At 39.0% G+C, this 26,599-nt stretch overlaps 2 protein-coding genes across 2 annotated transcripts; one reads left to right on the top strand and one right to left on the bottom strand.

Annotated features, from left to right (window-relative positions):
- Window positions 1-21: 21 nt before the first annotated feature.
- LOC134841468 (uncharacterized) lies at window positions 22-24,779 on the bottom strand. The gene is made up of 9 exons (XM_063857476.1): window positions 24,363-24,779; window positions 19,125-19,244; window positions 16,550-16,778; window positions 14,447-14,920; window positions 11,579-12,370; window positions 10,375-10,612; window positions 9,493-10,197; window positions 9,286-9,360; window positions 22-418 (listed from the first exon to the last, which is right to left on the bottom strand). Exons 1-9 carry the CDS (start codon window positions 24,777-24,779, stop codon window positions 253-255), a joined length of 3,216 nt encoding a protein of 1,071 aa, XP_063713546.1. The 3' UTR covers window positions 22-252.
- On the top strand, window positions 3,682-7,357 carry LOC134842924 (uncharacterized). The gene is made up of 2 exons (XM_063859454.1): window positions 3,682-4,577; window positions 4,647-7,357. Exons 1-2 carry the CDS (start codon window positions 3,683-3,685, stop codon window positions 7,355-7,357), a joined length of 3,606 nt encoding a protein of 1,201 aa, XP_063715524.1. The 5' UTR covers window position 3,682.
- Window positions 24,780-26,599: the final 1,820 nt, after the last annotated feature.

The raw sequence follows: 26,599 nt of genomic DNA, 5'->3' as shown, positions 1-26,599 counted from the left end.
CTACAGCGAATTGAATGAAACTTTCAATGGAGAACAATAAATTAAATGAATTAATCTACGGCAATAACATCACATAAATTTGATCGGAAATGACAACAGAGTTTTTTGAGCTAAAATTTAACAGAACATACATCTTCTCCCTGTTATTAATATTTTTACAATTGCACGTTCATATTATCTGAGATTCTCTTTGTAACAGCGCCAGTTGTCATCTTCAGAAGAATAGCAATAAGTCATCAATTGCAAATTGCTTCACTTGTTGGCTTCACTTTGAGGAGTAGCAACGTTTCCATTGCCGGCCTTAATGCCTCCTCCTCCTCCTCCTCCTGCGCCTAGAGTGTTTGCCCCAGAGGACCTACCGCGGACACTGTCTGCAGACCCCATCACCACTCGTCTCCAGTTACCCCCACATTGACACCTAACAGTCAAGCCCCAGTCTCAACAGCTCATCCTCTTCAATTTCATTTAGGCCAAAAGTAATATACACTAGTGTTAATTGTAAACAATTAAGGTCACCTTTCTCTCAACTTGACTTTTGACATTACAGCCAAGCGGACTCTCTCGTTTCTCTCAACTTTTCAAAAACAGCATGACTTACAAGAAAATGACAAACTTTCAGGTAAAACAATGTTTCAATTTATACGAAAACTCGGGATTAATATCAACTTTTCTGAATAACCCCCTTATTAACAGTTCCCCTTTTTCTAACGTTCGCCTTTTAGTATTCCCCGTACCATGTAATATAATATCCCTATTTATGATATTATATTTACCTTAGTTTTATCCCTGATTTACTATTGTATTATTTTTCATGTACTTACTCAACTGATGCCCAACTGCATGGAACTCCTTTGACTCAACCCTTAAAACTACCCTTACTAACAATTGGTGTACTACTCTCCTCAGGTAATTTACCCAATTTTTATATTGGCGCCCCGAAAAAGTTTTGATTAGCTCGTTACACTGTGTTTTTTATTCCCCCACAACCAAAAATTTATGGTTAGTTACTGTTTTTCCTCCCCAGTTTTTACGTCTGCGGTTTATTATATCTTGTTATAATACTTCCCCATTACAATATTATTTCATTTATTTACAGTTAATCGCAGTTTATTTGATTTACATTTTTTAAAAAAAAAAAAAAGATCAATTATTGCTCTTGATTTCTAACCCATGTAAACTTTAAACGTTTCAATTGTTCATAGCTTCATTTACTTTGAATAATGTATTAAGTTATTTTCATCAATTTTCCCCTTTCAATTCGTTTTTTGTTGCTTTGCTATTCCGAGTCTTTTGTGACTCATTTATGAAAAAACTTCAGTTTTCCCGACTCATTTTTCATTCCGTTCAGAGTCTTTATTGCCTTTTGCGTTCCTTTCCGAGTCTTTTCTGACTCAATGTTTCATTCCTTTCCGAGTCTTTCTCGACCCATTTGTTGTTCGTTTCCGAGTCTTTCCCTACTCATTCATTCATTCCTTCCGAGTCTTATCTGACGCCTTGTATATTCCTTCCGAGCCTTTCTTGGCCCTTTGCTTCCTTCATTGCTTCCTTCCTTCAAGTGTTTTCTGACACTTTTGCTTTCTTATTGCCCGACTCCTTGGTTACCTGATTCGAGTTCTTTTTGGACTCTCAATTTTCGTCATTGTTCTTCGACATGACATTTGTTTGAGCTTTATCTGAGCTCACTTATTCCGCTTGCTTCGAGCCTCACTGGGTTCGTGGCTACATTCGAGCTTCGTCTTAGCTCACCTTATTTTCTGCTTTGAGCCTCTCGGTTCTTGGCTACTTCCTGTCGAGCTTTACCTGAGCTCATTTCCTCTGCTGCTTCGAGCCTCACTGGGTTCGTGGCTACATTCGAGCTTCGTCTTAGCTCACCTTATTTTCTGCTTTGAGCCTCTCGGTTCTTGGCTGCTTCCTGTCGAGCTTTACCTGAGCTCATTTCCTCTGCTGCTTCGAGCCTCACTGGGTTCGTGGCTACATTCGAGCTTCGTCTTAGCTCACCTTATTTTCTGCTTTGAGCCTCTCGGTTCTTGGCTGCTTCCTGTCGAGCTTTACCTGAGCTCATTCCTCTGCTGCTTCGAGCCTCACTGGGTTCGTGGCTACATTCGAGCTTCGTCTTAGCTCACCTTATTTTCTGCTTTGAGCCTCTCGGTTCTTGGCTGCTTCCTGTCGAGCTTTACCTGAGCTCATTTCCTCTGCTGCTTCGAGCCTCACTGGGTTCGTGGCTACATTCGAGCTTCGTTTAGCTCATCAACTGCTTCGAACAACTCTAGTTCGTCTCATTCGCTACGCTACAGCGATAAAGGCAAGTTGTCCTCTGGGAGGTCAACTGGTATAAGTGCAAATTTTATTGCACAGGGATAAATCTACGGTATTAGGACAGGTAGGTAAACAGGTACATCAACTTTAGTTGTCCTCTGGGAGGTCAGCAATCACAATTCGGTCGTCTGCTAAATAGCGACAGGTAGGTAGGTAAATACGTCATCCTCAGTTGTCCTCTGGGAGGTCAACACTCATTGGTGCTAATCTTTGCACCCGGTTTTTTTTGCCGTTTATACTGGTAATTGGTAGGTAGGTAGGGTCGGTAGGCTGGTAGGACCAGGTAGGTTCTTGGACTAGCTTTAAAATCGCAGTTAATTGTTAATACCGAGGACACTTCGAACGACCGCTCAATTTTCCCTCGGAGGTAGGTACAAGTGGTAAGGTACAGTGGTAATTGGTTAAACTTTATCCATTATTTCGCTCCTTCTTACGAGCATCGGTGGTATTCGGTATAAGTTGGTAGGTTGGTAAAGGTAAATTCATATACTGGTATAAGTTGGTAGGTATTGGTTTACGTCTCCTGGTTCAAGGTATGGCCCCATCCGGTAGAAATAAAACGACGCAAAACAATGACAGCGATCCTTCGGAACAAAATGGTACCCAAACGCAAGATACCAATCAAAACGTTCAAGAGACTGGCGTTCGAAAACTGGTTTCGCTTCGACGTCATCACGAAATGGAGATCAATACTTTGATCGACATGCTCGAAAACAACATCTACGAGGAAGAAGATGATCTTGAACTCATCAATGAAACGTTCACTGAATTGTCTCAATTCCAACAAAAACTTGATACCCTGAACGATCAAATGTTACAGGCTGGTTCTGAACACGATTTTGATGAACATTCTCACTGGACAGTACAGTTGAAACAGAAAATCCGAGTATTTTCAATGAAAGTGAAAAAATATTTGAAAAAACAAGTATCAAATCCTGCTACTTCTACAATTCCAAATAACAGCGCTCAAGAAAATGCTACTTCAATTTTCCCACAGGAAACCGCAACCTCCATGCCGACTGCAAACATAATGGATATACCAAACAACAACCTTATAACCATGAGCAACAATACTCAAGGCAATGCAAGAACAGCTGCCGCTGACGACAACCTTTCGGCGCCATTTCAAGGCGACCATTCATTTTCAAATCCATTTGCTAGTGATGTTCCTAACCACAGCTCACAACAAGCTAGTGCTGCAAACCCTCCTAACAACAACAATCGAGCTTTGGCAACTAATTCAAGCGACACTTCTGCTACATTCAGTCGATCAGTGCCAAAACTGAAGCCTACAATTTTCAATGGCAATCCCAACTATTGGTTGCACTAGTATGGTGTATTCGTATCATCGATTCATAATTCTAATATGTCTCCAACTGAAAAGATGATCCATCTTCAATCATTGGTAACTGGCCCAGCTAAACTAATGATAGCTGGTTATGGTGCAAACGGCGACACATACGAACTAGCACTACAACGTCTTCGTGAAAACTTTGGCAATACCAATAGAATTGTCAACTCTTTTTTGCAACGTCTTGCAAATTTCAAACCTCCAAATCTGGCTCAACCAGAATCATACATGCAGTTTTCTGCTTTTCTCCTAACTTTAGTGGACACTTTTGAGCAACTTGGTTTTGTTCACGATATTTGTTCTACAACAAACTTGAACACTGCTCTGGCAAAGCTTCCCGACCCTGTGAGATTAGAATGGAATCGCTTCGTCATCGACAAAGACTACGATCAACCCTCCTTGAGACATCTAGCACAATGGTTTCAACGGTACGCACAGGCGTGTCGCGACATGCCTCCGACAGGTTTCCGAAACCAAAACAATAACAATTTTAACAATTCTTCTGGAAACGCTAAACACCCTAGTGGTTCCCGTTTCAATGGTTTTACTACAAATGGTGTAGGAAATCAAAATCAGCGCTTTAACCATCAGGGAGATCAACAAAACTCTCGTGCTCAGAATAATGTAAACTCGAATGCTTGTCCTAGTGGAGACACCTGTGGACCTCTCTACAAATGCGAGCACTTCAAAGCTTTAGACCCTAAGCAACGAAAAGAGCATGCCCGAAAAATGCACTTATGCTTTAACTGTCTAGGGAATCATAGGTTTACTGACTGCAATTCGAAATCGCTCTGTCGAACCGATAATTGTGGTAAAAAACACCACACTCTACTCCACGATCCTTCTGATACTTATGGAAAAAACCCTAGTAAAGCTGCAGTGAATCGCGCAATAGCTTGTCAGAGATCAGGTCAATCAGCTTTTGTACCAATCGAATTATCAAATGGTGATAAAACACTTTGTACCTACGCTTTCTTAGATAGTGGTAGCTGCGTAACTCTACTACTGGACTCAGTGGCAACTCAACTAGGCTTGGACGTCAACAAGAAGCACTCACTTCCCATATCTGGATATCATGAGACCAAGTCAGTTCAAGTTACATCTGTGGATGTACAAATTAGACCATACAAAAGCACATCGACTCCAATGACGCTCGATGACGTACTCACGGTAGATGAAAATAATTTGGCCCCAGTTGATATTTTTCAACTAAACGCAATGTGCAACAATTTTCCACATTTAAAGCATGTTAAATACCCGGACTTAAACGACAATAGCATATCGCTAGTCATCGGAAACAACAATCCAGAATATCATGAGATCAAAAATACCGTTGATGGCCCCAAGAATGTTCCCTGGGCTATCGAAACCCTTTTGGGATGGACATGCACAGGTCGGAACAAAACGCAATATAATTCCGTTCCATCTGTTCCGGTGAACTTCACACAAGTTCATTCACACAATAACTTAGATGAAAAATTATACCAGAAAGTTCTCAACTGGATGAAAATAGAAAACACAGGCATCGCTTCTTCAAAACGCTCGCACTCCAAATCGGATAAAAGAGCAATCGATATTCTCGAAAACTCTTGTACTTTAGTAGATGGTCACTATCAAATTGACCTTCTTTGGAAAGAGGATACTGATCTTCCAAATAACCGTTGGCTAGCTGAAAAGCAACTCAACAGCCTCGAATTTCGCCTTAAAAGTAAACCTGATTTAAGGGAGAAATACCGCGCAACAGTCATCACTGACTTAGAAAAAGGCTTTGTCACCAAAATAGATGCAAAACATGACACTGCAATCAAATCTTGGTATTTGCCGCATCATCCAGTGACAAATGTCAACAAACCAGACAAAGTTAGACGAGTCTCAAATGCTTCCAGCATTTTTCAGGGTAAATCCCTCAACTCGAGTTTGCTCAAAGGGCCCGATCTTTTGTGCAACTTAACAGGTCTCATAATTCGCTTTCGACAAAATAAAATAGCAATATCTGCTGACATAGATGCTATGTTTATGCAAGTGCTAGTCAGCCCAAAGGATAGACCTTTTCTAAGATACCTTTGGAAAGAAAATGGTAAATTAGAAACTCACGAATATACACGACACATTTTCGGTGCCACAGACTCACCATGCGTGGCTTGCTACGCAGTACGACGATGTGCATCAGACAGTAAAAACGACTTTCCTCTGGCTTCTGAAATCATTCAACGGAATATCTACATGGATGATTTGTATGTCACTTCGTCAACGGTAGAAGAAGCCCTCCAACAAATGACACAACTACGAGGATCTTTATCTCGAGGTGGGTTCAACTTGAATAAGTGGAACTCAAACAGTAAACCATTCCTGGATTCAATTGATCCAAATATTTTAGTCAGCCCTAATGATCCAACGCCTAAACATCAACGAGTTCTCGGTGTTCACTGGAATACCAACACTGACTGCTACTTCATCGATAACAAAAAGTTTGTAAAAATTCTACGTATTGGCATTGCTACGCAACGGAAACTCCTGAAGTATACCGCTTCTTTATTTGACCCACTCGGAATAGTGGCTCCATTGACAATTCGGATTCGAAAAGTTCTCCAATCTGTTTGGTCACAAGGTGTTAAGTGGGATACTCCATTAGACACGGATAAACTTCCCGATTTCAAACTTTGGGTAGACGAAATGGAAAATTTCGAAACTGTTTCATTCCAAAGGAACTTCTTTGATAAAGAAAACCCTGCTTCAATCCAGCTTCACACGTTTTGTGATGCATCAGAATTCGCTCTCGCTGCTGTTTGCTACCTAAGAATAGTCTACAGCGACGGCTCCACATCTTTGAAGTTTATAATAGGAAAGACAAGAGTCGCTCCTATGAAACGTGTTACAATTCCCAATCTCGAGTTGCAAGCTGCAGTATATGCTGCCCAACTATCGCTCTTTGTTTCAGAGGAAATTGACCTCAAAGTTGAAAAAACTTATTTCTGGTCTGACAGTACTACTGTTTTGTATTGGCTGCGAACACCTGAAATACGACACAAAATTTTCGTCGCTAATCGGCTTCAGAAAATTTTAGACGTTTCTAAACCTGAACAGTGGTTTCACGTTCCAACTCTGCTAAATCCTGCTGACGACGGTACCAGAGGATACATGGCTTTAGAAATGACCTCAAGCTGTCGGTGGCTACTAGGACCAGAATTTCTGTTGAACGATTCTTCTCAATGGCCTTCACAGGAAAACATTCGGCTTGAGAACATTCCTGTATTCGTTACTTCATTAGAGGCTAAATTTGAGCCTATATTTGACATCAAACGCTTCAGCAACTGGAAAAGACTAATACGGACAGTTGCATACTGCTTCTTATTCGCAGAAAATCTCAAACGGAAGATCAACAAACAGTCGAAGGTCGATCTTCAACTCTTGCATCTAACGAAATCGCACTTTCTCATAATTAAAACTGCCCAAAGGACAGATTTTGTCTCTGAAATTTCAGACATCAAAAAAGAAAAACCAATTGAAGGCAAAAGTAGACTTCGAACATTAGCACCGTTTGTGGACAACTTCGGTATCCTGCGTTCTCGTGGACGTCTCACGCGTGCCCCTATCATGCTATCAGCTAGATATCCAATCATTCTCGCTGGTGAAAACCCCAATGTTCGCCTGCTGTTAGCTAACATCCATGTTCTACATTCCCACTGCTGAAAGGAACAAGCAATGGCCATAGCACAGGAAAACTACTGGATTCTTCGCTGCCGCGTCATGCTGAAAAGTATCATACACAGTTGTATACCCTGCAGAAGAATGCAACAACAAGTCGACTACCCTCAGATGTCAGATCTTCCAATTGATCGACTGCCATCAAAAAATCATTTTCCTTTTGCAACGACTGGATTGGACTACGTTGGACCTTTTCCCATCATCCTTCAAGGAAAACAATACCAAGCGTATATTTTACTGTTCACATGCTTAGTGATCAGAGCTGTGCATCTTGAAATCTCATTAGGACTATCGACAGACAGCACTCTTCTTTGTATCAGACGCTTTTTTGCCCGGCGAGGAAAACCATCGAAAATGGTTTCTGATTGTGGGACAAGTTTTGTGGGCTCCAATTCTGAGCTGAAGAAATGTCTAGACAACTTGGAAAAGAACAAAGAATTTGTGGAAAGCATCAATCAGCTGGACGTATCACTCGAATGGAAATTCAACCCTCCTGCGGCCCCTCATTTTGGTGGTTCTTGGGAACGACTAGTTCAGATATTTAAACTTTCCCTGTACAAAGTCATCGGATCAAGAACACTCTCCTATGAAACACTGGCTACTTTCACGACCGAAATTGAATCAACCATGAATTCACGACCTTTAACCAATGTGTCTGACGACATCAAAGATGATCTGCCTCTCACTCCCAACCATTTCCTTCTTGGTCGTGGAACTCCAAATTTACCGCCTGGTATCTTCAAGGACAAGGATTTATCTCTGTCAAAATCATGGAAAGCATCCCAACTACTCGCAGATCACTTCTGGAATCACTTTCTTCGAGAGTACTTACCAGGTCAGCAGAAACGATCAAAGTGGACTTCTGCGACTTCCAATTTGCAACCCGACGACATGGTCTGGATGTTGGAGGATTTTACACCTCGTGGACTGTGGCCTCTTGCTAAAGTGGTGGAAACCTTTCCTGGACAAGATGGAATAGTCCGCTCAGTGAAGCTGAAAACGCCAACTGGATTCAAAGTTCGACCTGTGGTCAAATTGAGCCGCGTTTTCCCAGTTTCGCAGTAACCAAGCTCCAAATAGCTAACCAACCAAATAATCACGCAACTCAGCCTTCAACATATCAACTCGACAAAGATGAACAAATCTACGACTCGTCAATTCAACTAAGACAATCAGCTCAACGATAGACAAACCAAGATGAAGATGAAAAAGAACAATTTCTGGTTCCCTTATCTACTGGTTCCCTTATCTTTGTATTTTACCGTATCCTTACTATTTTATTCAATACTTTATTTGCAAGCTCTGCAAATGTGGGCGGGTGTTAATTGTAAACAATTAAGGTCACCTTTCTCTCAACTTGACTTTTGACATTACAGCCAAGCGGACTCTCTCGTTTCTCTCAACTTTTCAAAAACAGCATGACTTACAAGAAAATGACAAACTTTCAGGTAAAACAATGTTTCAATTTATACGAAAACTCGGGATTAATATCAACTTTTCTGAATAACCCCCTTATTAACAGTTCCCCTTTTTCTAACGTTCGCCTTTTAGTATTCCCCGTACCATGTAATATAATATCCCTATTTATGATATTATATTTACCTTAGTTTTATCCCTGATTTACTATTGTATTATTTTTCATGTACTTACTCAACTGATGCCCAACTGCATGGAACTCCTTTGACTCAACCCTTAAAACTACCCTTACTAACAATTGGTGTACTACTCTCCTCAGGTAATTTACCCAATTTTTATAACTAGCCTTATGCTTGTCATTTCACACTTCTACAAAATACTGTTTTTTTTTAAAAAGCGAGCGATATTGAGATACATTGAACACGTGGGAGGAACTTTTGATCAACACGCGGTAAGACGAGATATTCTACTAGTTGATTAGCAATTCACAGACTGACCTTTCACTCCAGATGGCTTCCCAAAGCGGCCATCTGAACTGCTTCTTCGCTCTCAGCCCCTGTCGTTTGCCACACCTGGAACACTGCTTGAGATCAGTGATTGGTCGAACACCCAACCTCAAGAACCTGACTTCATCTACTATCGAATTGGGCGGATTGGGAAAGTGTCGAACGGGCTCGTTTATATCGTCGCATGTGAATACTAACTGCTTACTGTTTCTACCATATAAGGCAAAAACTCCAGACGCACAATTGGATGACTCGAAGTTGACATGTCGGAACAGTCTGAGCAAGTTGGCCACTTTCTTCATCACCTCCGTCCACTCTTCATTGACATGTGCATGTGTTTCTTTTCTCTTTCTTTCCTTCTCAGCTGTGACCAAAGCTTCACAGCTTAAAGCGAAGAACCTTTTCAGGTCAATTGACTGCACGTATTTCTCAAACACCGGCTGATGCTTCACTCGAATGCCAGATTGGCTAATCCACAGGGTCTGCAGCAACAGCAACTTCTTCACAAGTGTCAAAACTTTCTCTAGATTCAATAAATAAGCGTGTTTGCCATCGCAAATCAATTTGAAAACCAACAGTACTGAATCATACACAGCTTGTATTATAGGCAGCATCAACATAAACTCTGATTCTTTCAGCAGAAACGCTTCCAACTCTGAGGCGATGATGGCGTCGTTTAAATCTGGTTCCGGTTGTGCCATGTAATGTTTAAGCTTCTGCCACTCTTTCGTCTCTACTGACTTGAAGATGAGATTGTAAAACGCGTGAATTCTGAGCAGCTTCAGCTCCATGTTCAGTCCGAAGGAGATGACAGACAGTCCCATTGTTTCGTTCGCCGCCCTCGTTGACAACACGGCACACATCGACAACAGCTTTTCGTATTTCTTTCCCTCATTCCACTTTCTAAATTTTAATTCAATTTCAAAACAAGCCTTCATCTTATTCAGGACAACAAAAAGCATTTGATTCATAATTAGACAACTTAGCAAGCTGTAGCACAGCTTTTAGACCACCAAAATATCGATATCAATAGTCGTGGATTCTTTGGCTGCATTTGTAATGCCATAGCGCTTAGCTTACTTGATAAGAAGACTGCTCACAAACTCTTTCACAATTTCAGTTGAGTGGTACCATTTGGACTTCAAGGTCAGCATCAGATCCCAAGTGTCTTTTCCAGTACAGAGAGCAGACCTTATGAGGGCGGCAGCAGTGTCTTCTACACTGGCTCTGCCGCCTACCATCTCTGCTCCTTCTCCTCTCTTCCCTTTCATGGCTAGAAGAGACTGGGGCAGAATAGAAATGTCCACAGACAGACTTCCTAAACACACACAACCACACATTATACATCATTGAACAGGGCATACGCTGTAAGTTGACCATCATCAACTGACAATTTTGCACACCATTATCAGCTGTTTCATGAATACACTTGCCGCCTTCTCATTATTAATGAAAACAACATTAGCCCGCGGTCGCTGTGCAGAGACCTCACTTGATAATTCGAGCAGCTACTTCAAATTTTCATTGTTCTTCTCTTCAAATTTTCATTGAGCTTCTCTTCAAATTGTGCTTCTCTTCAAAATGCTTCTCTTCAAATTTTCATTGTGTCATGCGAAAAAAAAACATTTCAAACCGAAGACAAAAGAGACTTCCAGCGAGTCGATCTCTTCAATTCTTCACTCAATCTGTCTTCAAATAAAAATTGATCCATATATATATATTGCTGCAAGGGATCGCAAAAACGTGCAAAAATCATCTGTGTAAGCTTTTGGTCGTGTTAATAGGTAACGAACCAAAATTGCAAACACTTGCTTTTCCTTTTTAGCTTTCTTCTTAAATTGAAAGCTGGCGCACCCGACAAAGCAAAGTTTTTTTTTCGACAAACGCAGATCTTGCGTATATGCCCCAACATAATGCAATACAAAGTTGACTTTGAAAAAAAATTGGACCACAAGTTTATTTTTTTCCGGCTTCCGGGAAATCTGAAAATGATAATCATTTTTCGAAGCTAGAAATCGAACACGTTATTCGTTACCTTTACACTTTCGTTGTTCGATAGTGGAGTTTGCCTTCCTTTTAACATGACTTAAAAAGAAACCAAAGTCAAACCGCGAAAAATTAAATTTGAGCCTGAACAAATTTTAACTTTTCCTGAAAAACAACAATCACAATCATCACAACCTATATAGTCTTCACTACGTTCATCGTCTCTTTAAACATCCAAAAACCCTTCTTACGAAACTGGTGATGGCACAGGAGTAGAGCAGACAAGAGCGGGGCCTACCTGGGTTGAATGCAGCTACTGCCAGTGCTAAGGGGGACAAACAGGCAAATCTGGCATCCACTTTCTTCATCCGCTTCGACTCTTTTCCTCTCCCATCATTATTGTTATCACAGTCAATTGCACTCAAATCAACGCTATCAAAAACATGCATTCCTTTTGCCGAGTCAAACAAAATTATGTGTTTTTCGTTGGCTGCGTGTAAGTACGGATCATAAAAGTGTCTCGGGCTCAGAAGTATTCCCGAAGGTGATACAAGTTGTGAATATTTTCCCAATTTATATTCATAATTAGATGAATCTATTAATGGCTCTTCAATTGCAGAAACTACGTCACTATCTAATAAAGATTTTTCGTCAACTAAACTTTCGTTTGCTTCAAGTTGAGGTTCGATTTTTACTTTGTTATCCTCAAATGAATCGGTATTTTCGTTTTCCACAAGGACAGAAACTTTTATGGCCTCTGTTTTAACTTCAGTAGCCACGTAATCGAAATTGACAAGTCGCCGTCTTTTAAGCACACCTGGACACTTGCTTATTTCGCTCCTCTGCAATTCAATTTCAGTTTTAACTTTGCTATCTGGTAACTCAGTTTCTTCGTCGCTCGTTTCATCCGCAAACTCTTTGTCACTTGTTGACCGTTTTCGTTTTCTGCCCGATTTGATAAACTTGTCGTTTGATTCAACTAAGCACGTTGTCTGTTTCAGAGACGACTGGACCACTTGCTCTACCCTGATATTGAAACTGGATAAATCGTAGCTTCTCAAAATTTGAACTTCAATGTGCAAGCGTTCGCCTAAAAATTTAAAACGAAGCCAATCAAACAACACGCCTCAAGGTTCAAAACAAAAAATTGAGGTACAGGGACTAAAATGCCAGTTTCGGACACCTTACGCAGGTCTTTACTAAGATGTGTTGCGAACTGATTTCCAATATTAATTGGACCTGTTAAAAATAATTTATGAAGCCCCATGAGTTAGAAATTACGTAGTAATTTAGTTGCTGTTTTAATTTATCCAGACACCACGAAAAAAAACCTGAAGTTTTTTTTCCAATTGGGTAGACTTCGGGCAAAAACGAACACAACCGTTGCTTGGAGATTCACTCAAAGTCAAACGGTAATTTCGAGAAAAAAACCCACGCATATTACCAAATCAATGTGGTCTAAAACAAGTTATTCAACTGGAGGCTTCCTTCATTTGAGTTCGCCTTTAGCTTTTGATGCGTGATACAAGATGATAATGACAAATACTCTGTCATATGCAACAAAAAAGAACTTCGGTGACTTTAGAGATGATGTTTTTTTATTTACAGTTATTTACAAATCAGTTTTGAGAATTTTTATGATTCAATAAAATTCTGAAATATAACATTTTCTACAAGGCGTTAAAACTGCTTTAATTTAGAAATCATGTCGCCTCTTAATCAAGGACGGCTCTCTTACAAGAAAACACGCAAATAAATTTGCAAATTCGAGATGAGACTTTCACCAAAACTGAAGCTTTCTCGACTTGTTTGAACTTACATTGCGCAAAAACTACCGAGTCAACTACAAAACATTTTACACCAGAATGAGCGTCTAACATTCCCCCTAAAATCTGAGAACATAGCCAGCAAACAGTTAGAAAAAAAGACAGTTATACAACAATTAAGGCAGTCAGACAACAAAACAAGTTAACACAAATTTCAGACAGAAGACAGTTTAAACTCTGTTCATATCATAAACTTTGATGAGTTGCTCAGAAAATCACGCAATAATTCTGCGCAATTTCAATTCAAACAAATCGAGTTGAAAGTGATATGGTTACGCTTCTGAGACTCGCAGAGGAGTCGGGTCCCAGTTGAACACAGTTAGAAAAAGTCAATGACAATAACGAAACAGAAAAATGTACATCAATTTTCGAAATTCAGAGAATAAATAATGTGGCCTTAAAGATCTTTGAAGTTTAAGAACAATTTATGATTGGCTTTTTTTCGAAAAAGTTAACTTAATTTGAGTCAATATGTATTTTTTTAAAGGCGCTGGAAAATATACAGGAAGTCCAAACTCAAATCGCGGAAAATCAATGAAAAAAAAATTATCTCGACCATTGAGTTTTAACTACGTTCATTGACTCTTAAACAGCAATTTCTTCAAAACTTTCTAAATTGAAATTAAACCTAAGTTGTTTCGAATTAAATCAGAAAAAAGCCAAGAAACAAAAATTTTCGAAATTCAAAATCGTTTATCATTTACAATTCTAAATCAACTAAAAGGAGAACAATACACCAATAGGTATACTATCTTCTACTGGAGCTACAAAATTAAAACACTTTTCGAGAACGCAAGTCAAGCGCCTTTTTTGGCGCCATTGTCATTTATGTTATTGAGTAATGCAGTATATATGACCTCCCATTTGCCGAATGAATTCGATGTAACCATGGAAAAAATCAAAAGTCAAACCACCAAACAAAATTAGGTTTCTTTTTCTGAAAAAAAAACCTGATGATTTAAAGGACAAAAAAATCAAGGCGCTCATTTACTTTTAAACAGGCCTATTAAGGCAGTCTGACAACAAAACAAGTTAACACAAATTTCAGACAGAAGACTGTTTAAACTTTGTTCATATCATAAACTTTGATATGAATTGCTCAGAAAATCACGCAATAATTCTGCGCAATTTCAATTCAAACAAATCGAGTTGAAAGTGATATGGTTACGCTTCTGAGACTCGCAGAGGAGTCGGGTCCCAGTTGAACACAGCCAACCATAACCGATTGGGATTCGAACTCAAGACCCTCGTGTTGAGAGACGAGTGCCTCACCCCACTCGGCCACGGCAGCTTAAAATTACCCTCGTGTTGGACGAACGACACTGGTGTTAGACGCTTACCATTTTCGCTGAAGTTAGTGTCTAGCAGCTGAAATTCATATTTGGCCATCCTTAATTCTTTTCTGGACGTGACATAGCTCACGTATCTTCCTTCATCATCCCAATGAAACTTGGCATCTTTGATCACAAAATTCTCCGACTCAATTTGAGACTCTTTATTGGGTGCTTGGAACCAGGAGTCTGTCTTCACAGGAGCAACTGTTGAATCCCCAGTTGTTAGAATATTGCAATCTTCCTGCACGAAATCTCCACTTGCGTTCAGAACTACAGCTAGTAGGCGGCCGTTTGAAGTAACAATACATAAACAAAGGTTGTAACAAGATTCATGCAGGTCCGAAAAATCGTTATCCGAGGTTTGCTTAAACAAGCTGAGCTTCTTGGTTGCTTTCAAATCCCTTGAAGCTGAAGCTGCAACAAATTCTTGCTCCATTTTCACATCCGCTGTAGTCTCGTCATCCTCTTTTGTTTCATGACCTGTTTTGCAAAAACAAACGCCAAATTTCAAGAACAGTTAAGGGAAGTAATTATATTTAGATTCGCAATGATAGTTTAAGTGATCGAATCAACGCATAGCTTCATAATTGCCTTATCAAACAATTTCTTGCAAACTATTTAAAAACGCACTAAGATGTAGAAACCAAAAAATCAAACACAACCAGTGAAAACTTATAAAACAAAAAAATCCATTTCAAAACATTCGACCGGAAGTTTTAAGAGTCGATGAACGTAGTGGAGAGAAACTCTTATATAAGTCTTGATGATTTTTTTCAGGAAAAGTCTTTAAACGCTCTAGTAACTAAAGAAGTGCATTAAAATATTTAAATGAATATATGAAACCACTAAGGTAGAGGTGCACTTTTGAATTCAATCTAATTTCTTTCGCTAAAAGACAAAACGCGTTTTTCAAATACAAAACCAAAAATGGCGTGAAAAGATTTATAGTACAGAAGGTCAAATTTATTTTTAGGATTTCCCAGTGAAATTAAAAATTAAGTCACTGATCCTGCTTTTTTTAAATTTGGTTAATTTTTATCAAAAACATGTCAATCATGAATTTTTGGTGAAATTCAAAGAACTTAAGGGCCATATATTTTTTTTCTTTGAAATTCGAAAGTCGCATCTTTTTTCTGTTTCCTTGACTCTTTTCAACCTATCTGTTGGCTATCTTACAATTGAACAATAAATAGCCCTGATTTGAACAAAATTTTGAAGAAAAAAAACATACGACCCTAAAATTTCATTTAAACTTTTTTGAAAAGGTTGAAACTAACAAAAAATCAACGCAGAATAATATACTTGTAATATAAGTACGTAATCCGATAAAAATGAACAAAAGAAAATCACATAGAAGATAAGTCAGCGACTTTAGCCGGAACCATCGAATAAAAAAATCGAAACAACAAATGAAAGCAACCACCAAATAGTTTTAGCAACCACCAATAGCCGAATAATCAAAAACAGAGCCCAAAAAATCAGATAGTATTTACGAGATAAAAAGATATTTATCAGAAAAATAATAGCAAACCGCCCAAAATAGAAGACAAAAACCGTGAGGGTAAAACCCGTGAGAGTGTACTATTCTAGCGGAGGTTTCCACAACTTGTGCTTACAATCCCAAAATTTCAGATTTAGACGAGTACTTTTCGAAGAAAGTCAAAAAATGAAAAACGGTCGAAAAAATCAAAGGTATGACTATTCCGAGGGTCATACCTTTTGGCGTGGAAAATTGTGGGCGCAGCCGCTTATGCAAGGGAGCTTCCCACAACTCGTTATTTAGAATGAGCCCAAAATCTTAGATTTGAGAGGGCGGTTTCTGAGAAAAGTTTAAGTTCCAAAAAACTGTAAAATTCAAATATTCTGAGGGCCTTAATTTTTGTTTAAAAAAATTTGGACTGTCCCGCTTATGCCTAGGAGCTTCTTACAACCCGTTCTATTCATTTAACCCAAAATCTCATTTAACCAAAGATTTGTGAGGGCATTTTTCGAGAAAATGAAAAAAAAAATCCAAAAAATAGACGTTTTCTGAAGGCTGTACAAATGACGTAAGGTAGAAAGTGACGAAGAATTAGCTAACACATGAAAGAGTTAGTTGAGTTGACTAACTGTGACTTTGACCAGGAGTGAAGAAGACGTGCTGGAATTCACAATTAACCCAGCACACAGCCACAGGCATCAAACTGTGTCTGCCTCCTCCTCTCCTTGTTCTCTGGGGGGACAGTCTGGCCTGCAGGCCCCAGTCAACTGACAGGAAGAGTTGGAAGTCGTTGGTGAAAGTGGAGCTGAGATTGGTCCAGATGTGTAGCGTGCAGTCATTCTGAACGGCCGCCAGCAACTAGTGTGTGGAGATGTTCATCAATTACAACACAACACAACAGGGTTGTCTTGTCTCAACTACTTTACTTTGACTCCTCAACAATCATATCATGCAGAAAATACATTGTAAAATATCTCGATCAAATAATTGAATAAAAATGAGGCTTTTAGTTTTTTCATCAGCGGCGGTATTTGAAAACGTTCAAGTCGTCGTTTCTAAAAGCGTCAATTCTAGAACATTAACTTTCAGTCTTACGTCCCTGCCAAAAAGTGTTCTCCAATACGCTATCATGTAATAATAATTAGAAATTATACCATTTTGCGTTTAATTTTAACATGCCTGATTGTATGTATATTTCAACAAACTTAACTTTAAATTGAACGAATCAACATCGAGTTTTTAATTTCAACATTCCTCAAGTTTTTGAATTATCAACTACGAGTTTTTGTTCGAAGAAAACGGAATATTTATGCTCGGTGTAGTTTTTTTTATTCAGTCAATTTTCACCGATCGAAATAATGATTTTCAACAAAAAATTTTTATTCCCCATTGAAGATATCGACTTCCTGAGTTCAAATGTAAAAAGATATTTCAACTCTCGACGATTTTTTTTGTAAGGTTCTGGGGGGCTTGAAAATTGCCAAATTTTCCATGTTCTGGACTAAATTATGCGCGCTTTGAAGAGTTTACTCATAATTCTGAGAGTGTAACGCGAATTATTTATGCTTGGCGAATTATCCCGCACAACAAAATCGTTCCATAATGAATTGACGCTAGCTAAATGGTCGTATTAATTTCGTACGACTCAAAATTTTACACTTAGATATTGACCAAAATGTTAAAGTTTTCAATATTTTTTTTCCACAAAAACTATTGGATATGAATAAAGGGACAGTCGGAACATTCAGGGCTTTGCCCTGATATACGAGCAGTCTTGTTAATTCTAACATTCGTAACATCTCACTTCAATAAAAGCATTTCAATTTCAGCATACTGCATTTATTTTCAACGCGATGATAATAAGGAAAGAAGATATAATTGTGGGTCTAGGACAACAAGCCGGGATTTCAAACCGAAGGCACTTCACGCCAAAATTTAATCTTCATAAGCACCTCACAGCACTATTTTTTCATCTATAAAACCATTTGTTTATTTCCCAAGCTTTGTTTTTTTCATGTTTTATTTCCCAAGCTTGTATTAAATCTGAAAATTGATTCTGTATAAAATATGCATTTAACATATTTAACATAAATACTCCGTATTTTACCCCCCCCCCCCCCCCCCTAAATTGATTGGGGGGATTTATATGGTTGAACATCGAATTGTATTAAATTTCCAAAATTGTTAATTATCAATCGATGGAGCATGGCTGTGTGAAGGTTTGGAGTGGCGTTGAAAAAGAAAAACGATTCCTTGGCCTTACGTAGATTCAAAATGCACTCATTGAAAAGCTAATCAATGGTCCAGTATTGAAAAGTTATCGAAAGCGTTTTTGTTTAAATCGGATTAACCAATTGGTTATTGGTTCAATCAGTTTATAAAACCATTTTTTAACCAATTGTTTAACCCAATTGATAAATTGGACATCCATGATAATATGTGATTTTTCAAAAAATGTACTCAAGTTTAGTCCAAGATGAGCGTTATTCTTGACAAGTTACCCCTCAGAAATGGCATCCATAATTTTCATCAGCCGGATTTTGAAATGAATAAATTATAAACAAAAACGCCTTCGATAACTTTTCAACGTGTAACTTTCCTAAACATCAATTAGAGGCTTAAAGTTAATTAAAAAAGCCATAAATTGGTAAGGAAAGATCATTAAATAGAGAAATTCTTCAAGCCAGTCTTCAAATTAATCATATTTTTTTACAGATTTTATTTAATTTGACTCAGGGAATGAATGTTGATGCATTCTCAAGGATTGTTTGTGCTTGTTGAAATTCAAATGCAGCTGCTAAACGGGGACATTCAACAGTGCCAAAAATTAAAGATATTTAGAAATTTGGAAATCCATGATCGCATGTGAAATATCTTTTTCAAATTTGAGCAGGACAACAATACCTTTTGGCTGATATAAAAAATTCCGTCAGAAATGGCTAGTTAAAAATTCAAAACCTGTCTGGCGAAAAAAACCACCCGAGCACAAATATTCCGTCACATTCTTCGAAACTCGGAACAAAAAAATTGGAAAGTAGGTGCCGAATTTAAAATTCCGTAAAAAATGTGCGTTTGCAGAAAAAGCGAGGAAGTAGACTTGGCAACGCAAGTTAAGTTAAATCGAGAAATGCTGAAATTAAATGTAAAAAGTATAAATTTGTTGATGATTGAACTGTTGTTTTGTTGTAGTTAAGAGTGACAAGCCTGTTTGTGATGTGGATGCCAGCAGAGGTGAGTGTAGAACATGGGCACTGTCATCAACCAGCCACTGGAGGGCAGAAGAGAATGCAAGTTGTTCACGCTACTTCCACTACTATCGCCACTCTAAACAAAACAAGTGACATGATGGAACACAACGCCAAGCTGAACTTCGCATATTGTGGCAAAAACATCACCAACCAAATGTTGAAAAGTGCCAATGAACTCAAAGAGCGCAAAAAACCACCTCCAAGCTCAAGAACAGGTTTCTGAATAAATTTCAAGAACAATTTATGATAACCACTTTTCTGATTATACAAATCCATATAGAGGCAAGGATAGCCGGTTACTGTGCAAAAAGAACAGAATGATCCCGACCATATTCATTCAAAAACTACAAAAAAAAATCTTTTTTTTTCAAATTAGTGTAGTTTTTTTGCGTGATGTGATAAAATGATCTGATGCAAAACTATAATTTAGACATATTTGACAATAACAATCTAAGCAAATTAGACAAAAAGTTTGGTAGAAAAATGACTAGAAAAAAATCAAATAAAAATCATTGTTTTTTGTTCCCAAAATGGCTCTTAAAACTAATTTAACTTGCTTAAAATTAAGTTTTCTTTCAAGGCTTAAATTGAGCTCAAATAAGCTTTTGTAAGCCTGCTCGCTCGCTTGTATTCGCTCGAAATTGAAATAAAACATTTTAACCATTACAGAGAAGACTTTTTGAAGTTTTTTTAATGCCGTTCGAATCACGACTAAAAAGGCTTCAATTTGGTCTCGACTCATTCCGATCACTCGACTCATTCCGATAATTTTTTGTTGTACCTAATTTAGCGCGGAGAACAAAAAAAAACAAATGAAAACTGTGTGTTTTTCTGTGTGGTGCGATAAAAAATCTGAATGAAAAAATAGAAATGAGGCAAATGCGACAGTCAAAGTTAAAAAGGCCAATTGGAAAAGATTTTTTTTTTTGTAGAAAAATGGCTAAAATAACAAACATTTTAAATAATTTGAAAAAATTTTCAAACATTTTTTGCAGACATTTTTTGAAGTTCGATATCTAACTTTACTCGAGATTGTTTAAACTAAGTTTAAACAATCTATTGTAAGCCTGTACGCTCATCTCATTAGCTCAAAATTAGACCAAACTTTTTTGAAATTTTCAATGAGGTTCGAATCACGACTCCAAAACTGCATATATGTTTCTACACTGTTAAAGCATTTAAGTTGGACTGGAATTCGGAAATCAACGGATCGTTAAGTAAAGCCAAGCTGCATGAAGCAGTGATGGAACTAAAGCCGAGAAATAAGGGAAAAGAATCAATGATACTGATGCTGAAGCACCAAGGTCCAAGGCACAAGACTACTCCTATAGTAAGTCGACAGAAGCTGGTGTGAAGGCCAGGTGCCGACAAACTGGAGTACGGCAACGATATCACCGCTCTTAAAAAACGGCAAACTTGATAAAATCGTATAGACCAAGTATCTCTCCTCCATGCATCGGAAAAACGATGGAGAACATGGTTCTTGTACGCCTCGGCGAATGAGCGAGATAACTCTGTCTAAGACCACTTAAACAGGCAGGTTATCAGGTTCATCCCTCATCAAATGATGTCATTGCTAACATTACCCAGACAGCAGGGGATCATCTTCAGAACAAGAAACTAACTATTATTGTAGCGATCGACTTCTAAGCTGCGTTTGAGAAAGTGTGGAGGCTAGGCCTTGTGAAAGACCTTGTAGACGGATGATTAAGGAGCGTTGCGCTCAAATGGTCGAAGGCTTGCTCTGGTCACATGCAATGAACAGTCCAGCTGCACCCTTGTCTTCTCCCAAGGCGCACAACAGGGTAGCACCCTTTCGCCTCTATTACACTGTTTCGCAACATCAAACCTCCGAAAATTATAAAAAGAAATGTCCCTTCTGGAACCGTCAACTAGTTCGCAGATGATCTCTAAATACAAATGACCAATGCAAACAACTGAAGAATCGGTAAATCTGATCTAACCTATATAAAGCTCAAGAGAGGTTTAGGCTAAGGTGAACTATTTTGAACTGTCAATGGACAAAAACCTAGGACTGCTTCTAACCGTTGACCCAAAAACCTGCTGTTAATGTACATCGGAGCTGAAACAAGCTAGGAAAGTGATAAAGTAAAAAAAATCGACAGTGATACTTGGAGGCGAGATTGACACTTAACATACAAGCCAGTACCGCAAAGAAAAGCTGAATCAAAGGATTAAATAGTGGGTTCTATCGGCGGAAAAAATTAGGGACCGTAAGCCAAATACTTATGACTATTATACTAAAGTTAAATGAAACCCAGTGGCGCCTACGCCTTTGAAATACGGGGAATGTTTCTATTGCCGCCAACACAAGAAAAGTAGAGGTTTGCAACAACGCAGCAGCTAAATATATCTTACGACCCCAGCAGGCTATCCGCCAAAACAAACCCTTGGGGAAGCAGAACTACATACACTATTTGAAGAAGGGTTAAACATCGCGGCAAAACTGCTGGCACACACTTAACACTCTGGAAGGAAAGGATCAACAGCCAGGCTCAAATGGAGGTCAGATTGGAGACCAGCAGCATTAAAAAGACTCCAGGAATAGAGTTTATAAGGGCATGAGGAAAGATGTGAGCCGACAAAAGGGAGAAAAGAGATAGCTGAGTTACTTGGAAAAGGTTCCAGAAAACCACCCTCTCAGACGCATTACAGGAGGATAACTGCTCCAGGAAGGCGAAGGCTGATCAGGATAATCGGTGTAAAATTCCATCTCTTGAGTCTAAACAGAGCAGAGCTCCTTTTCTGTGGGACACCCTACATACCACCAGCGGATTTAAGGGGAAGGCGGGGCGGCGGACGCCCCCTCTAAGAGATTCGACCCTCTGCCGACCCAAAGGGTCCCATCTTTGTACTATTTTGAGATTTCCCTTTTTGGCTGACTGAACCTATCATTTTTGTAAAGGCGCATATGGCGCCAAATTATACTAAGTTTAAGGGGTGAGCGCGCGCCGAAAAACACGATTTTTGGTCGACATTTTCCAAAAACTGCCTAAAAACGCCTTTTTTGGCCTGTTTATCAAAAATTTGCATGCGGTGCAGAAAATTTGGTCTTTATAGTGATTTGGGAGAGCTCAGAAAATCAATCCAAACTCCGCCCCCCGTCGAGAAAATCCTAGATTCGCCCTTGTTACATACACAAGGGAAAAGTGAGCTAGGCCCATGGCCGCACTGTTACAACGAACAGAAGACAAAAAACATTGGCTCAAAAATGCCCCAAATATATTAAGAAAGAAATGAGATATTTGGTTGCTAGCCACCGGAGGCGAACAGAAACCAAGAACCCGATCTAGCTGCCGATTTCATACGTGCTTCGGCTACCAAGCTATCTCCAATCTGTGACGGTACCCCATCCACACCCACCCACCCATACACACCCATCCGCGCGCGCGCGCGCACACACACACACACACACACACACACACACACATCCATCCACACACACGCGCACACACACACACACACTCATCCGCACACACACACACACACACACATCCAGCCACACACACGCACACACACAACACACACACACACACACACACACACAAGGGATCTGGAAGTTCCTAAGCTCACTAATAAAGCACCTTCACAATTTACAGATTTGAAACAAAAAATGTTAAAGGGAAAAAAATGAAAAGTCTGATTCCCGATTACAAGACAATTGCTCTCGCAAGTGTAAAAGTAAACATCGTATCTTTTGCACCAAAAGAGTCTATCATCGACAATTAAAATGGACAGCACTAATTTCCAGTATCAGAGCTTTCAACGCGTAACCTTGAGAACAACCTTTTCATTTGAATAAAAAAACAAGAACGAAAACCCTCCGTTGGAATCGGGCTTGAAATAATCAATGGGATAAATTTCAGAAATCATTGCCAGAAAACTGTTATAATTTTCCTAGTCCCACTTATATACATGTCACATCTTATATCTAAATCAGCAGGTCATTGTTTTAAGCCCGGCAGAGGCGTGATTCCATTTTCTAAACTGTGTCTGAGTTCTAGCCCCTTCCTCCTATTTCAATCGGACGAAGTCACATACAACTTGAGTTGAAACTGTGGCGTTGACGGAATTGTTAAAAATGGAAAGTAGTGTTTGGATGGACTGTGGGGCCAGTTAAGAGAGACGTTTAGGTCCACCCGGATGTACATTTTGGTACACTTATAGCATTTTGCACAATTTGTTCAGTGTAGTGATGAACATCGATCATTTAACATATTTCTATCTACTAGAGAAGATAGAGAAAGCGAGACAAGAATGACCGGTTGCGTTCCAAGTAGCACAGGAAGTGGGAGCAGCCTCATTTTAATAAAGAAAAATCCTTTTTTATTCAAAATTTCAATGTTATCTGCTTGGTGTGTGTAACTTTCTCGTACTAAAAACACTGAAATAATGTATCATATTTCTGCTGCGTCCTACAAAAAAAAACATTCCACCAAAAAAATGGGCGCTCAATTTACCTATTATCGCTTTAATTTGAGCTTCAAGCCAAAATTTTCATATCAAATTTTCGACGTTGGGACTTTCCACGACTTTCTTATTACAGTTCGAATCGCGACTACAAAAACATTCAAATGAAATCTCATTCAACGTGCGTGATTGAGATTAGTACCTGATTTTTCATGAAAAAGGTGCTCAAATTAAAGCTGCTTATCGTCTTCAAGGATCGAAGAGCCGAGTAATGAGACAAACACCTGTTTGAAGTTATTTTAGATCAAGCTATCAACTGAATCAAGTGATTTTATGAAAACAGTTTTCAACCTGATAACGCTTGCAAGTGACAAGCGTGATCAACATATTCATAAAAAAGCAAAGAGTACAAAATGGTTGTTCAACCCCAGATTCAAAATAAAGCCGTCCCTCAAATTTCATTCATATGCTCTTACTGATTTGATTGAGTTACGGAAAGTCTGAGGCCTAAAAAAGCCTTGCAAGGCAGAAAATTGAAAAAACGCCGTGCATATAACAAAAAACGACCGCCCGTTGTATAACACTAAGCTTAAATTTTGTAAATATTTCTACTTTCGACACCTGGTTCAAACCGGCATAAGAAGAAGAAAGTTTTAAATATTATAAGTTGGCTTAAATAAACAACATGGGAAAAATAAGACCTAAAAATAAGTGAATATTTGCTGCGTTTCGAAAAACATTGAATTATGGTTCGCTGCCACACCTCTTTGTGCTGTTTTCCATTTTGATGCCCCTCCTCGTTCTCATTAGCTCCTCCCCCTGCCCCACGTCGCTCATCTTCCGCACCCCTTCTCACAGAACAGTCTAGGGGTGAACAAACTGCGACGGCTTGAGGCTCATTGCAATCGAAAATTGTGATTACAGGCTGTTGATTTTGTTTAGCAGCTCTCTCGAAACCATTGGAACAGCCAGTCCCGCCACCTGCAGCCACGTTGGCTGCAACAGCAATTAAACCATTATAGGACCAGTCTACTAGTCGCAGTTGATTGTGATACTCGTTGGGAACCAAGTCCAGAACCGAGAGAGGAGGAGACCCACTGCCGCCGCCCATGTTACTTGTAGCAGCCGATGTCTGGATGCCGAGAGCCTGGGCCAACTTCACAGAGTAAACATGTTCCATTTCTATAATGAACGCCAGTTAAAACTTTCTAATGGACACCAGTTAAGATTTTCTAACAAACAAATCAACAGATTGTTCTTTAAATAAATAAAAAACAGGTGTACCATGCAGTAACACTTTTGAGGCGCAACCCTCACAAACATTAGTTTGAACCACACTGAAGCACCTGATGGAACACAAGGATGACTCAGTACCACTGCTTCTGTGCTGGCTCTTACATGTATAAGGGAACTCATTGCTTCCTCACCTATTCCCCCTGAATTTGACTGTATGGAATGTGAATTAGCAAAGTATTCCTAAATCAGTTTAAACGTAAAATAAAATGCTATAACTTACAACCGGGGGCATGAACAAAACCGAAAAAAAAAACGCCATCAAAGCATGAATGTCCAATAAAACCTTTTTTTTTAACAGTTAATTCATTTAATTTATAAAATTTACAGATCACATCATAACTTTCAACTAATAAAAGGCCAAAAGAGAAGCAAAATCCAAAACAGATTACACTAGATTCAATTCACGAAGCGCAGATAACACATAAAAACACATTCAAGTCGAATGTCGATGCGGAGTACTGATTAGCATGCAATATTAACTAACAGTAGAAATCAAATCTATGCTGGTTTGAAGACAAGTGGAAGCCAATTTTAGCAATCTGAGCCATTTAATCATCCTTTTCTTTGCAGCCTCAAAAATTTTCTTCGAAAACCTAATCGATGGCTTTCTATTGTCATTTCACAATCAACTATGACTTTTAGAGTGAGACTATTTTGAAGCGCTTTTGCTCGTTGTTAAGATTCGAATACCAAGTGAAAAAATAACCACCAAGGGATGCATTCAAAACAAGCAGATTGTTATTCACGGCTAACTTGACCTCCTATGAACCGCATTACTGCAAAACCAAAGCCACATCCTTGAAACTTTCCAAGATCAGCAAACGAAAAATATATTAACGCTCTAAAATATCTTAAAGTTATGTTTCACAACCACTGCATCTCATCTGCACAATGGTTGCAGGATCAAACTTAGGAAACCAAGTTGAAACAGCATTTTGACTTTTTCATGGAATACTGTTCAAAGCGATTGAATCTGTACTACCTATGTGTCCCGGCCTAGAGGAAACAATGTGCACATCCATATCCGCAATGTGCACATCCAGTTTGGTCATTGATTCGCTGAAATTTGAACGAAAGGAACTGTCTCTGTTGCTGATTAGGAGTGTGGTGCTGCTGAAGCAAGCAGTAAACTTGAGTTTATATCATTATGTAAGAACATTAGAACATATGATATCATACTGTTGTACCAATTTCACAGACACCATTTATTGAATGCAACACCTTCTGATAGTCAGTGTGTTCAATCTGTTGGCGATAGACCTACAACTCAGCCACAGGAACATAAAATAAAATTAGCTCAGAATGCGTTAATTCACCTTTTGAACACTAGATTCTTGCATCGTAGAGATTGACTTTCTTGAGATATTAAATAGTGTCTTTTAAGATTGAATGAAATGAGGGCAGCCGTGGTGGCCCTATAATGATTATCCTTGGCGCGTGTTCTCTCTTCAGAGCACTTAATTCTCAAGAATATCAAAAAAAGAGACGCTTGAGAAGCCTAGGCGTAAATCAATCAGCCATCATAAGCGGCCTCAATTGTCATCGAAGGACACCAAAAGCGAGAAAGTCAATCTTCACGCATATCAGAGAGGCGGAACCAACAGAAATCATTGCCAGAAAACTGTTATAATTTTCCTAGTCCCACTTATATACATGTCACATCTTATATCTGAATCAGCAGGTCTTGTTTTAAGCCCGGCAGAG

This window comes from Symsagittifera roscoffensis, chromosome 3 (assembly GCF_963678635.1).
Source record: "Symsagittifera roscoffensis chromosome 3, txSymRosc1.1, whole genome shotgun sequence".
In the NCBI taxonomy this organism is placed as follows: Eukaryota; Metazoa; Xenacoelomorpha; order Acoela; family Convolutidae; genus Symsagittifera; species Symsagittifera roscoffensis.
Note: the sequence above shows the minus strand (reverse complement) of the source record. Positions and strands in the feature narration are given on the sequence as shown.